The 11,845-nt window shown below is 41.4% G+C and overlaps 1 protein-coding gene across 1 annotated transcript; it reads right to left on the bottom strand.

Moving 5' to 3' along the window:
- Positions 1-2,084: 2,084 nt before the first annotated feature.
- On the bottom strand, positions 2,085-10,838 carry LSM8 (LSM8 homolog, U6 small nuclear RNA associated). The gene is made up of 4 exons (XM_075558599.1): positions 10,699-10,838; positions 9,745-9,785; positions 5,507-5,634; positions 2,085-2,942 (listed from the first exon to the last, which is right to left on the bottom strand). Exons 1-4 carry the CDS (start codon positions 10,727-10,729, stop codon positions 2,852-2,854), a joined length of 291 nt encoding a protein of 96 aa, XP_075414714.1. The 5' UTR covers positions 10,730-10,838; the 3' UTR covers positions 2,085-2,851.
- Positions 10,839-11,845: the final 1,007 nt, after the last annotated feature.

Here is an 11,845-nt window from a genome sequence, read left to right as displayed (position 1 = left end):
CTTTTTCACGGACCCTCCACTTTACCAAGCACGGTCTCTCCCAGGGACTGATAACATGCCCAAGATCTTGGCATACTACTGTGTACGAAAGTACAGCTCTTCTGGCTGTATTTCCTCCAAGACAGATTTGTCCTGGCAATCCTTGGTATATTCAGTATCTTCACCACCATATAGTTCAAATGCAGCAATTCCTTGACATGTGTATTCCCTTTGTATCAAATAGCACTTAGAAATTACTTTTATTATCTCACATTATTAGTGTAAAAGGACAAAATCATTTTAAGCACATTTAAGTTCATTTCTTCATCACTTTTTCGTCTGGAATTAAGATCTGTAACATTTATGCCCAAATTGCCAACATGTGAGAAGATTGATGAGTGTCATAACCTAAAAGTAACGTTATTTTCAAATGTTAAGAAAGTATCTTCTCAGATAAAAAGAAAAATCTTTGTTCCTTATTAGGTAACTTATTTTTCAAATTCTTCAACAATAAAAAAAAATCATGCTAAGGTGCTTATTTGGTTCATTAGCTGGATTTAAATAGTGCCTGAGTTACAAGACACAAAAGTAATTGCAGGTAAAACTGTGAGCTCCTTTATAAATAAGGAACCGAGCATAGAACAAGCTTCATTAAGCATTACACTATATATTAAATTCAACCACCACTTATAATCATGATTTCTTTATAGTCGTATAAAAAGAACACTTAATTTGAACTGATTCTGAGTCTAGTCTGCTGAGGGTGGAGGGGCAAGGTCGGGATCCCCTGCACCCTCAAGTGCACTCAGCAAAGAACCAAACACTGCTGTCAAGCCAATTCTGACACACAGCAACACTACAGGACAGGTAGACCTGCCCGGGTGAGTTTCTGTCACCCGACGGGACTAGAAAGCCTCCAGTTCCATAAACCTGTAGATAATTCTTATTTTAGGAAATCTTTCCCGTTACCAGCTAGGAAAACCCCTTTATGAAAGGTTTTGCATCACTTAGAAACTCACTCCTGTGAGGGACTATGGGCGATGTTTAGATTGTGCCTTTGCCTTGATATGTCAAGGGAATTGAGGAAAGATTTTGGATTCTATTTGTAGTATTAGAATACACTTTGCATTCTATGCAAATGATCTCGATTTGATTTGATGGCTCAAGTTGCTCATTTATAAAAAAAACACAACTTTGAATTAAAAAAGAGCATTTGTCTCACATTCGTTCTATGCCATGACTTTGCCACTAAATTGACTATAAAATGTTCAAGTACAAAAATCAAGTACTTATAATCAGCCAGTACTAGCTCACCTCCCCCTAAGCAGGTCATCCCTGGATCTCAGCATTAGTGTGGTTGTTGGCACTCGGTAACAAATGAAACAAAAACTCGGCTCTTTTTTTACTGACTTGTTTTCTAAGAAAGAGTGAGGTTATTTTCCTTAGGGAAATTGGTGAAAGCGCTCCTCTCCAAAAAAAAAAAATCTATCCTAAATGCTTTACGTATTAAAGACAATGAAACCCAACTACTAAAAGATCCAGGGCCCTTTTTAAAACAGTTGTATTGGTCAAATCCGTTTCTGCAAGGTCACAGGCAGGGAGAGTCCCAGCCTGAAGCACAGCAGGGTGGACTCGAGGCAGCTTTGTTTGCTTTATAGTTTACTTTGTGTACAACAGCAAGACTGAGTGGTTGTGACAGGGATTATATGACCCTCAAAGCCTAAAGAATTCACTATCTGCTGCTTGGCCAGAAGAGCTTGCCAACTCTATTCTGAACTTTTATTAAATTTTGCATTTACATGGATATATTGTTTCATTTTCTTCTGACAGATAGATATTTTGGCCTACGAGTTGATGAGAATGCCTCTAACCTGTACGCTGCCACGGGTTTTTAGTGTTATCAACTCACCCTCAGGAGTTTTAGAAAACTTTATTTTTAACGATGATCTATTTAATTGATTCACTCAGAATCAATGAGTAGACTTACTGTGAAACCAAACTTTCTTTTCAAATCGTTTAGAACTAAGGAGTCACAGAAAATTGATGGTAATAAGAGAAAGCACTGATTTAATATAAACTTATTCACGTTTATAAACACTGGTCCAGAAATACTAGAAATTCCCCAATCCTTAAAAATTAAAAGCTGGAAAAGCAATCATTCTTTTGAGGTAATATACTCATAAAATCCAGTCTTAATGTTTATACTATTACTCTCTAAAACTATTAGGCATCCCAAAATGTTTACAGTATCTTTCAACATCAAACCTACCTTTCTCATTCATGGTGAACATTCAAGTGCCCATTTTGACCCTAATCCGTTACACCTGCACTGGTACTGCTCCTTTTCTCAGTGAAACACATGTTCGCTCAGACCCACGTGCCAGGAGACAAGCGGAAAAAGCCCTGGCAAACCACCAGCAGAGCAGGCAATCCCTGCGGGTGGTTCAGACAGCTGCCGAAGCAGGACGCCTGACCTTCTCACGGTCTTAGTAGAAGCCAGGGGAGAGTGGTGCACTATTGATGTTAATTGTATGTTTGCTTTACATAATAGCCATTTCTCTTTCTAACAAGTTTTCCATAAGTTTTAAAAAATCAGGTCGTACAGATTTATTCTAGAATTTCCCAAAGAAACTATTATATGCTCACAATACTTAATAAAGGAAATATCAGGCTAGCAAATTTACAATTGAAGCCACATACCCACACAAATTTTTTTCAGCAAAATGTAGAAATATTTTAATTTACATTATCATAATACAATGAACCAATGAGTCAAAATTCACAATTACACATTCATTAAAATTCTGCACATCTTCTTCAGAATATTCAGCTTCTGTACAAAGATTTACAGATGTCCAGTTGTCATTCTTCCTTAATGCACGACGGAGTTCAGAGGCTCTGCTCTGATATTTCCCAAATCAAGGGCAGAATCTGTCTCTTCATCAATTTCTCCAATGACTGCACTGCAATTATTTATGGGGAAAAAGGCATGAGTTAAAACTGTCTCATCTCTGAAATAGTTCATAGGTTTCAAAAACCCTACCAATCAAATGGAAACAGTTCCATTCTCCTAAAACATCCAATTAAATTGCACGAATCACATACGGTCAAAAATCTGCCTCTCAGCTGACCCCGACCCTGAGGCAATTTAGTTGCACATTTAATCACAAACTCCATTCAAAGGTAACAGTATTTCAGGAACCAATATTAATGGGCAGCTTTATCACGGGTCATGAGTCACTTACAGAAAAGACGCACATATGCTATAGATACAAAACCCCCAAACTTCTAAACCGATGAGTTCAGGTTGGTTCTGGGAGTATGCTGGGGGAAGGCAAGAAAGACACAAAATGAGAAGCAAAGAGAAGTATGTATTCTTTGAGTAACTCCAGTGAACTAAATTCATCAATGGTGCATGATTGAGTATCTTTTCAAGCCAAATCTATTGCTATCAAATCAATGTTAACTCCTAGAACTCCAAACTGGGTTTCTGAAGCTTTATGGAGTTGACAGCCTCATCTTTCTCCCAAAGAGCAGTTGGTGGGTTTGAACTTCTAACTATGTACCACCAAGGATTAATATCTATTATCTTTTAATATCTGTTAGTTACCTTTTCATCATTTCTAGGTTTCCACAGTTTAAGTTTGAAAAGTATAATTTTTCATTTTTTATGTGATTGGTCTAGTTAGATCAGACCAGGCACATTTTCCTACATTCAATGCTAATAGTTATAACATCCATAACACTAATGCCATGGTAGATAACCAACCCTAGTACCTCTAGCTGAAGACAGTCAAAGTTATCAATCAGATTGCAGGAGAGCTATGAAACATCATTACCACAAAAATATTGGTTGCTAGGTGTTCTATTTAAATTATTTGATTTTATTAAGAGTCACTACAGGACACAAGGTCAGCAGTTGGTACCCACCAGCTGCTCCTCGGGAGAGCGAAGAAGCTGTGTGCTCCTGTACAGGTTTAAAGCTTCCGACACCCAAAGTGGCAGTTCTACTCTGTGAGACCGGGCCGCTCGCCATGAGTGGGAATCAACTGAGTGGCGGTGAATGGAGTAAACCCGAGGGCAGTGACTAAGAGTTTGGGTAAAGGGAAATAGATGGAATATGGAAATTGTCCAACTTTGTTTTACACTATATCAAGCCTTCAGTTCTTTAATAGCTGATAAGTGCCAACCTGACAGATTTTCCCCCAAGTGTAAAACAAGTTAAGAGACCTTAGTTCTGCTCTTAAAAATTCAGTGCCACTTAAAACCCTTCAGGCAAGAACTATCGAGTGGTAAAGGTTTAACACTGGCTCTCCAGAGGAAAAGGAGGCAGCTCATTGATGACATTTCCTGACGTCCACGGGACAAATCTACTCCCACCTGGGCTAATTTCAAGCTCCCAATAAGATGACAACCAGTTTGCAACAAAATCCCTGAAACTTTAACAATCAGCATTTATGAGATATGATCAAATAGTAAGGCTGATATTTCACTTCTTATAGCCCGCCTCGTAACTACCTAAAAGTCATCTCTGTGGAATGGCTTAAAGCCACTAATTTTTAGTTATGATCAAATAGTTCACTCACTCGGAATCTAGGGCTTTTCAGGTAAGAAACTTAAATGACTAAAGTATTCCCCTTAACTTTGCACATCTCACTTATTCCTCCCAATGCAGTGACTGCTACGACAGCTCTTGTGGCCATTCGGCCACGCGGAGAGGAAATCTCTTCCACACTAATTTCGCTAGTCTCTATACCTGCATTGCCTAATACAATAGCTACGGGCCATACGTGACTGTTAAAATTAGGTACAAATAAACAAAATTGAAAAGAGAGTTCCTCTGTAGACACTTTCAAATTCTAACAGTCACACAAGGCTAGCCATGGCAGTCGCTGCTGTTTCCGACCATGAAGACAGAGAGCCCTCCCGGGGAGTTCTAGTGGGCAGCACAGACACGGCACTGTGCAGTTGCAGGTGTCCTGCCACCGCTAAAATCAAGCTCCTCAGACTGGCCTAAGTGTCAGGGTAACGCAATTTAATCATGGCAAGGGATTAACATGACACGTAACAACACACATCTTTGAAAATATCTAAGTAATGGAGGTGGGTTCATTTACACTATGGAACACAAATTATAATTTCTCAGAGGAGACTGCAAAGGCCCTATCAAATTCTGTCCGTGGAGCCCAGAGGTATATTTATATAGGGGTATTTGTCAAGAACAGTACAAGAAGTGCCTCTACTGGAGTATTTGATATGGAGCAGAGCCACCCTGGATTCTATCCAGGACACTTAACTTACAGAAATATGCAAATAGATGAAGTTTACTTCATAGGGAGAAAACTTTGGTGAGTTCTTAAAGTCATTAACACCAAAAATATAGCTGCCTTACTTTAAAAACAATTTAAGAAAATTCACACCTACAATGCAAATGAATACATGATCCTAACTTTGCATGGATGAAAAAGCACGGTGGTGTACCTATAGTCTAATTTCAGTGTGCCGTAAAGTAGCGGTGCGTACTTACACGTTGTCACCTCTAACAATGTACAGTCCTAGAACCACTTGTTCTACTCCCTGCGAAGAGCTGAATACTCGTTCGTGGCTTTCATCCAAAATCAAATTAATGGTCTGGTCAAAACCTTTCAGAGTTCCCTGTGAAGAAAACCCCCAAGAGGAAAAGAATTATTCCGGTTTATTTGCATGCACACTATCCAGCCAGACAACCATTTTAGTTGCCAGGCAAGCCCCATGTTAGTACCCATTTTAAACATAAACCCACTATAAAACAACTTACCTTTATTACAGCCAACCGCGTATGAGGCCACAAAACACACCTCTCTTGGCTGTAACAGGCTAAAAGCAAGAAGAGTATGCCACACAGATATGCCGAGCTGGTGTGTTACAAAGGACACTACGAACCAGTGTGCTAACTTTCCAAAGAAATAAGAGTAATAGCCCATGTAGTCCAAGGGTTAACTTCCTAACTTTGGGGTGGAAAATACATGGAAAAATGTAAAGGACTGACACATACCAGTTTTAACAATTTAACAGCATCACCTCATGCTCTGTGGGGCAGTGGGGCTAAATACAAGAGGGCTTTAAAAAGTTCATGGAAAATGGTATGAAAAGATGTTAGTCCTATTATGAACTTTCTGAAGTCCCTCATACATAGCAACAGTGTCTCATCTAGTCTCTACCATTTGCGGTACATACTGAATTATTCCCATTTCAGAAAAGTAAAATTGAGGTATAGGGTAATTAATCTCTCAAGGTAGTATAGGGAGTCAGTAGTAGAGTCAGGATTTGACCACAATAGTTCTTGGGCCAGGTCAGTGAACCACATTAGATTGCTATACACATGCAACCACATTTTTCTAGTTTGTTTTTTTAAAGTAATTCACATCAGTTCTAAACACACATATAAGCTACACTATTTGCTTCACATACTTATAATCCTCCCAATAAGCAAGTAAGGGTAATATTACTATGACTAAAAAAATTAGACCTAGGATTTGGTGGAAGCACTTGGGAACCACCTCCTGGGGAGAGGCTGGCTGAGAACGAAGGAAGACATGGCTTTACATAACAAAGTAATTCAAATGCTATTGACGTTTCCATTAGAAGCATAGTTATCTTGGTTTTATTATGTCTCTGAACCCCACTCTTCATGTTTCATATTCTGAAAATCAAATGTATATAAAATGAAATAAAGTAAAATGATAACCTAGAATGTGGAAGAAAATTCAGATGGCATACTTAGGCATACTAGTTAGCACATTATCACAACTATCACCAACACAAAACTATACCGTCAGGGAACAGCAGCATTCACTGCTCTCAAGTCAATGCCAGCTCACCTTGCCCCCGTGCCCTGGTGGGTTTCCCAGTCTGCATCTCTTTACGGAAGGAGAAAGCCTCATCGCTCTCCTGCAGAGCAGTTGTGGATTTCAAACCGCAGACCTTGCAGATTGTAGCCAAATCCCAAGCCACTAAGCCTCCAAGGGTCCCTTTCCATTAAGTTTAACATGAAGCAAGATGCTCTTTATATATAGTATTCTCTCTATAAATTGCCAATAATTTTCCAATGTATTACCTACTTTGATAACAACAGTTAAACTTTTGGTTATCATAAAATATAAAATGTGAACATTTGCTAATAAGCAATTGATTTTCTCCCTCAGAGAAACTGGTGGTTTAGAACTGCTGATCTTGTGGCTAGCAGCCCTATGCAGAAGCACTAGGTCACCAGGGCTCCCAACATACTTCAAACAGCTTTTATTTGAGCAAAACACATTGTCACTCACACCAAACCCAAAGCCATCAAGTGATTCCGACTCACAGCAGCCCCAGGGAGCAGAGTACAGCTGCTCCTCAGGTTCCAAGGCTGTAAATCTTCCCAGACGCAGGCAGCCTCCTCATTCCCCAGAAGAGCAGCTCCTGGGTTTGAACCACCTAATTTATGGTCCAACGCTTCCTCAACATCATCACCACGGCTCACCTAGCATAAACTAAAATAATCCAACCTCACTGTTAGCAAGTCGACTGCGACTCAGTGTCCTCATAGGACAGGGTAGCACTGCCTCTGCGGGCAGTTATTCCTGGACCCTTCCGAGAACGTTAACTTCTCATGGGATTAGAAAGCCCTATCTTTTTCTAGTGAAGCAGCTGGTGATCTCAAACTGCCAAGTTTCACTAGCCCCAGTTACCTACGACAGGCCAGCAGGACTCTTCAAACTAGAATAAAGTTGTAATAATTCTTGACAAGACTGTATTGAAGATTAAATAATGTAACAACACATGCACAGTGCCTGGTACGTAATATATATTTAATAAGCGGCAAAATCTAGTCGTTTTTATTATGACCAGTGATACCCAATTAACGAATGGGGGGGGGGAGGAAACAAAGGATCACAAACTGCACAACAGAAAAATAAAAAACAAAAACAAACTCTGCCATCGGATCAATGCCGCCTCATAGTGACTCTTTAGGAAATAAGAGATTCAAGTATAGGAAATAGAGGATGGAAAATAAGAGAGAGATTTAAAACAAATCAAACCAAACTCATTGCCATCAAGTGGATTCTGGCTCCCAGGGCCCAGGAGAACTGCTCCATAGGGGATGCAAGGCTGTAAACTTTACAGAAGCACACTGCCACCTCTTTCTCCCTTGGGTAGAACATGTTGGGCTGCTAACTACACCAGTTCGAAACCACCAGCCGCTTCACACAGGGTCGTTGTGAGTGGGAATTGACTCGATAGGAGTTTTTGAGGTTTTTTTAGTTTAGTGCTAAATCCCTGTGCCACCAAGATTCCTTAGAGAGAAGTTAGCAGCCTTACAACCTTTTCAAGCAAACACAACGTGAATTATTCATGAACATTAAAATAGTGAAGGAGACAAAAACCATGGGATAAATTCCTTTCAGATTCACAAAAGCAGCACACATCTTGGTAAGTTCTATCTTGGTTACATGAATTCAATTAGCAACTAAAAAATGTTTTCAAGGCTCAAATCAAGGAGCAAATCCAAGATTGTTCAGAAATTAAGAGAGATTCCTGGTGGCACGGTGATTAAGCAGTCACCTGCTAAACCAAAAGATCAGCAGCTCTAACTTACCAGCGGGAAAGGACGGGGAAGGAATGGCAGTCGGCTTCCGTAAAGACTACAGCCTTGGGGCCCCTAAAGGGCAGTTCTAGGGTAACTAGGCGCTGGAAAGGACTGGATAGAGCAGGCACATCTTGGTTGGTTGGTTTGGCTGTGTTATTTTGTATTATGACAAAGGGGAGACCTGATGCAGTTGAGCACTTGACTGTGAACTGAAGATTGGTGGTTCTTACCTGTTTAGCTCTTCAGAATGACCTGGTGATCAGCTGGCTTCTATCAAGATACTCTATTGACTACACATGAGAATAAGGTGCACAAGTCTGGGATTACAAAACCAGCCATTACGCTGGAATAAGGACCAATCGAGAAACCAGACCAAGGGCCAATGGGAAAGCAAGCTAGGGGATGAGGCAAGCCAACAGGGTACTGCTACCTGACCCCTAAAGGTCAATGTCATACCCCTAGAAGTCATCAGCTTCCTCAAATCATGCAGTGATTGAAGTGTACTTTTCGTATTAAATATTTGGTCTGCTTTAAAAAATCAAGCCCTATGGGGCAGTTCTACTCTGTCACACAGGATCAATGTAAGTTAAAAATCAACTCTTCAGCACCTAACAAGCTAAAACAACTGCAACCAAAGGATAAACAATATGAAATCAATTAGTTAAGCATCACATATTGTCCTACAGAAAATAGCTCATGTGAACAGGAATAAGCCACATAAATATTACAAGCCTTGAATGTTCATTTTATATATATATATATAGACTCAGTAAAAAAATTTTTTCTAAGAAATATATACAAAATTTCTAATCATTTATGATCCCTGCAACAACTATGCAAACTTTGAATCGGAAGGAAATAAAATGTGAATGAGGAAGTTAAGTGTAAGACACAGAAACATCTGCAGACTAGACTAGAAGCTCCCTGATGGGAAGAAACTATCCATCCTGGTTCCTAGCAGGAGCCTCCAAGGTAATACACACTGGACATTGATAAAATTAGAGTACATGGATGGACAGCAGCTTATCAGCGATCAGGGCAAGGAGTCCAATGATAATAAAATTGCAAAGCAGGGGTACTGTGGTGCACAGGCCTCAGGTTTCATGCCTCATGACCAATAGCTTACACAGCAGAGCAGGAAAATGCCAAGGACTCACCACAATCATTCGACCATCAGAAGTAATGACAGCAACAGTTCCTGATAACTGAGTCAAGGAGCATTTCTTAAGGGGATACACACTGACAGTTTCGACTCTGGCAAACAAAGTGAGTTACTAGGCAAGCAGTAACAAAATTGACTGTTCACCTAAGGGATTAAAGTTTCTAGCTTCTTCAATTATGCCTGATAACTACATATTATTTTTAAAAGAGAAACTCCTTTCTCTGTGCGATGAGTAAATCCTACATGGAAACAAGTGGGATAGTTGATACTTTTTTTTTTTTTTTTTTTGCTGAGAAAATCTGACTTTGAACAAGGCATATATCCCACTTTCTTTGGCCAATTTCATTTCTAGAATGAAATGAGATGGTAACTAACTCAATCGATGTTAAAATGATTTTTAGCCTGAAGGACCTGGTTTCTGACGACCAGAGATGATTGTGCTTTCAGTCTCCGGTGTTTACTTTTGTTCCCGATTTGCACCTACATGCAAAACTGTTTCTTCGAAACGGTTAACGTGTACATCAGGTTGTCTGTCCGCAGTCCATTGAAAAAACATGTTTTTCATTCTATCAACGTGGGAAATTTAGACTCACAGCGGGAAAGGGTGCGGAAACCCAAAGTAAACGTCTGCCGTCCCAACAATGAAAACGCCTCAGAATAAAACCAGGGGCCCATTTACGCGGCCGTCGCCGCCAGGGTGACAAACGACCGCATTTCCCATCGAGAACGCGGGGGCCCGGGGGATAGCAAGACCGAATATAGTGAGAAGGACTGGAGATGATTACACTTCGATTTGGGGGTCAAAAAAAAAAAAACAGGTCCTGACTGACCCCCACCCACTTCAGCCACGCCCGAGGCCCCCCGAGCAGGGCGCCCCAACCGACCGCAGATCCCGACCCGGCGCCCGGGGGCGGCGCGGACCTCGCCGCCGGGACCCGCCCGAGGATACGGTTGATGTAGTTCTCCAAAGCGGACGTCATGATGCTGGACCCGGGAGCGCAGGGCGCACGGCAGCGCCAGCAACGACGGGAGCCAAAAAGAGCCCGCCACCGGCCGGCCACGGAGGGCAGCAAATATCGCGAGAGTTAGCGGCGCCGCCGAGACTAAGAGGCAATCAGCCCGAGAAGCGGGAGCGTTCGCGAATTAATGCGCATGCGCGCCGTGGGGAGGCGGGTCTTCCGTGCAGCCATCCCGGAAGTCCCCAGAGACAAATGCGGAAGACGGAGCGAAGGGCCGGTAGGTGGAGTTAGAGTAAGAAAGTGGGATAGAGACTTTCACACGCAGTGCCCTCGAGGCGAATCCCTCACAGCGACGCTGTCCCGAGTCAGCATCGACTGGCAGTGAGTTAAGGAGCTCTGATGGCGGAGTAGTGACGCTCCACCGGAGGAACGTGACTTTCTGCTTCCGTAAAAAGTGACAGTCTCAGAAACCCCCCCCCCCCAGGCAATTCAGGACGAAACAGGATATATTTTCTCTAACTCAGCTTTATAGCCTTGAGAATGCCTGCGACTAAAGTTGAGCTTTAACTTTATTATTTAGCTTTGTTGTCTCTAATAATTTACATAATATAAAATGTACTGAGGCCTACTTGATAAAAGTGTTGGTTGTGAGTTTAAAAAAAAAAGAGCTCTGATGGTTCTGTCAGGTTAACATTGAATTGCTAGCTTTAAGCTTGGTGGTTCAGAGCCACACCATGCAAAAAAGATTTTCTGTTCCTATAAAGATCTACAACCCCAGAAACATTACACAGGGTCACTATGAATCAGAATTGCCTGCGTGGCAGTGCAGATGCATTTTGGGAAAGTTAATGGCATCAGTTCTCTAGCAGAGAGAGGGCCTGAAGATAGGAATGTTAGCAAGAGTCCAGCCATGAGCTTCTGACTTGTAGCAGTAAAAGGAAAAGCTGGAGAAAGGTTTTTTCAGAGCCAGGGCAAGAAAGACAGGGGAGCATGGGTGGCAGGGTGACCGTGGTGGGTGAATCAAAAAGGAAAAGTAGGAGTAGAGAGGCCCAGAAAAAGGCACCACTGGCTTCCTGTTAACAAAACAGTAAAAAGCGATCTGTAGATTTCAGTGTGGCATGTCCTCACTGGTTAGTG

The sequence above is a fragment of the Tenrec ecaudatus genome, chromosome 9 (assembly GCF_050624435.1).
Source record: "Tenrec ecaudatus isolate mTenEca1 chromosome 9, mTenEca1.hap1, whole genome shotgun sequence".
Classification (NCBI taxonomy): domain Eukaryota; kingdom Metazoa; phylum Chordata; class Mammalia; order Afrosoricida; family Tenrecidae; genus Tenrec; species Tenrec ecaudatus.
The sequence above is the reverse complement of the archived record's forward strand: the minus strand, read 5'-3'. Positions and strand labels throughout refer to the sequence as shown.

Bases quoted from the DNA above. Each gene is read 5' to 3' on its own strand.
- LSM8 (XM_075558599.1), bottom strand. From the start codon at position 10,729: ATGACGTCCGCTTTGGAGAACTACATCAACC. The intron at 9,786-10,698 runs GTATCCTCGGGC...CTCAGTTATCAG, and splicing joins TTTGGAGAACTACATCAACC to GAACTGTTGCTGTCATTACT. The intron at 2,943-5,506 runs GTAAGTACGCAC...AAATAATTGCAG, and splicing joins ATTGTTAGAGGTGACAACGT to TGCAGTCATTGGAGAAATTG.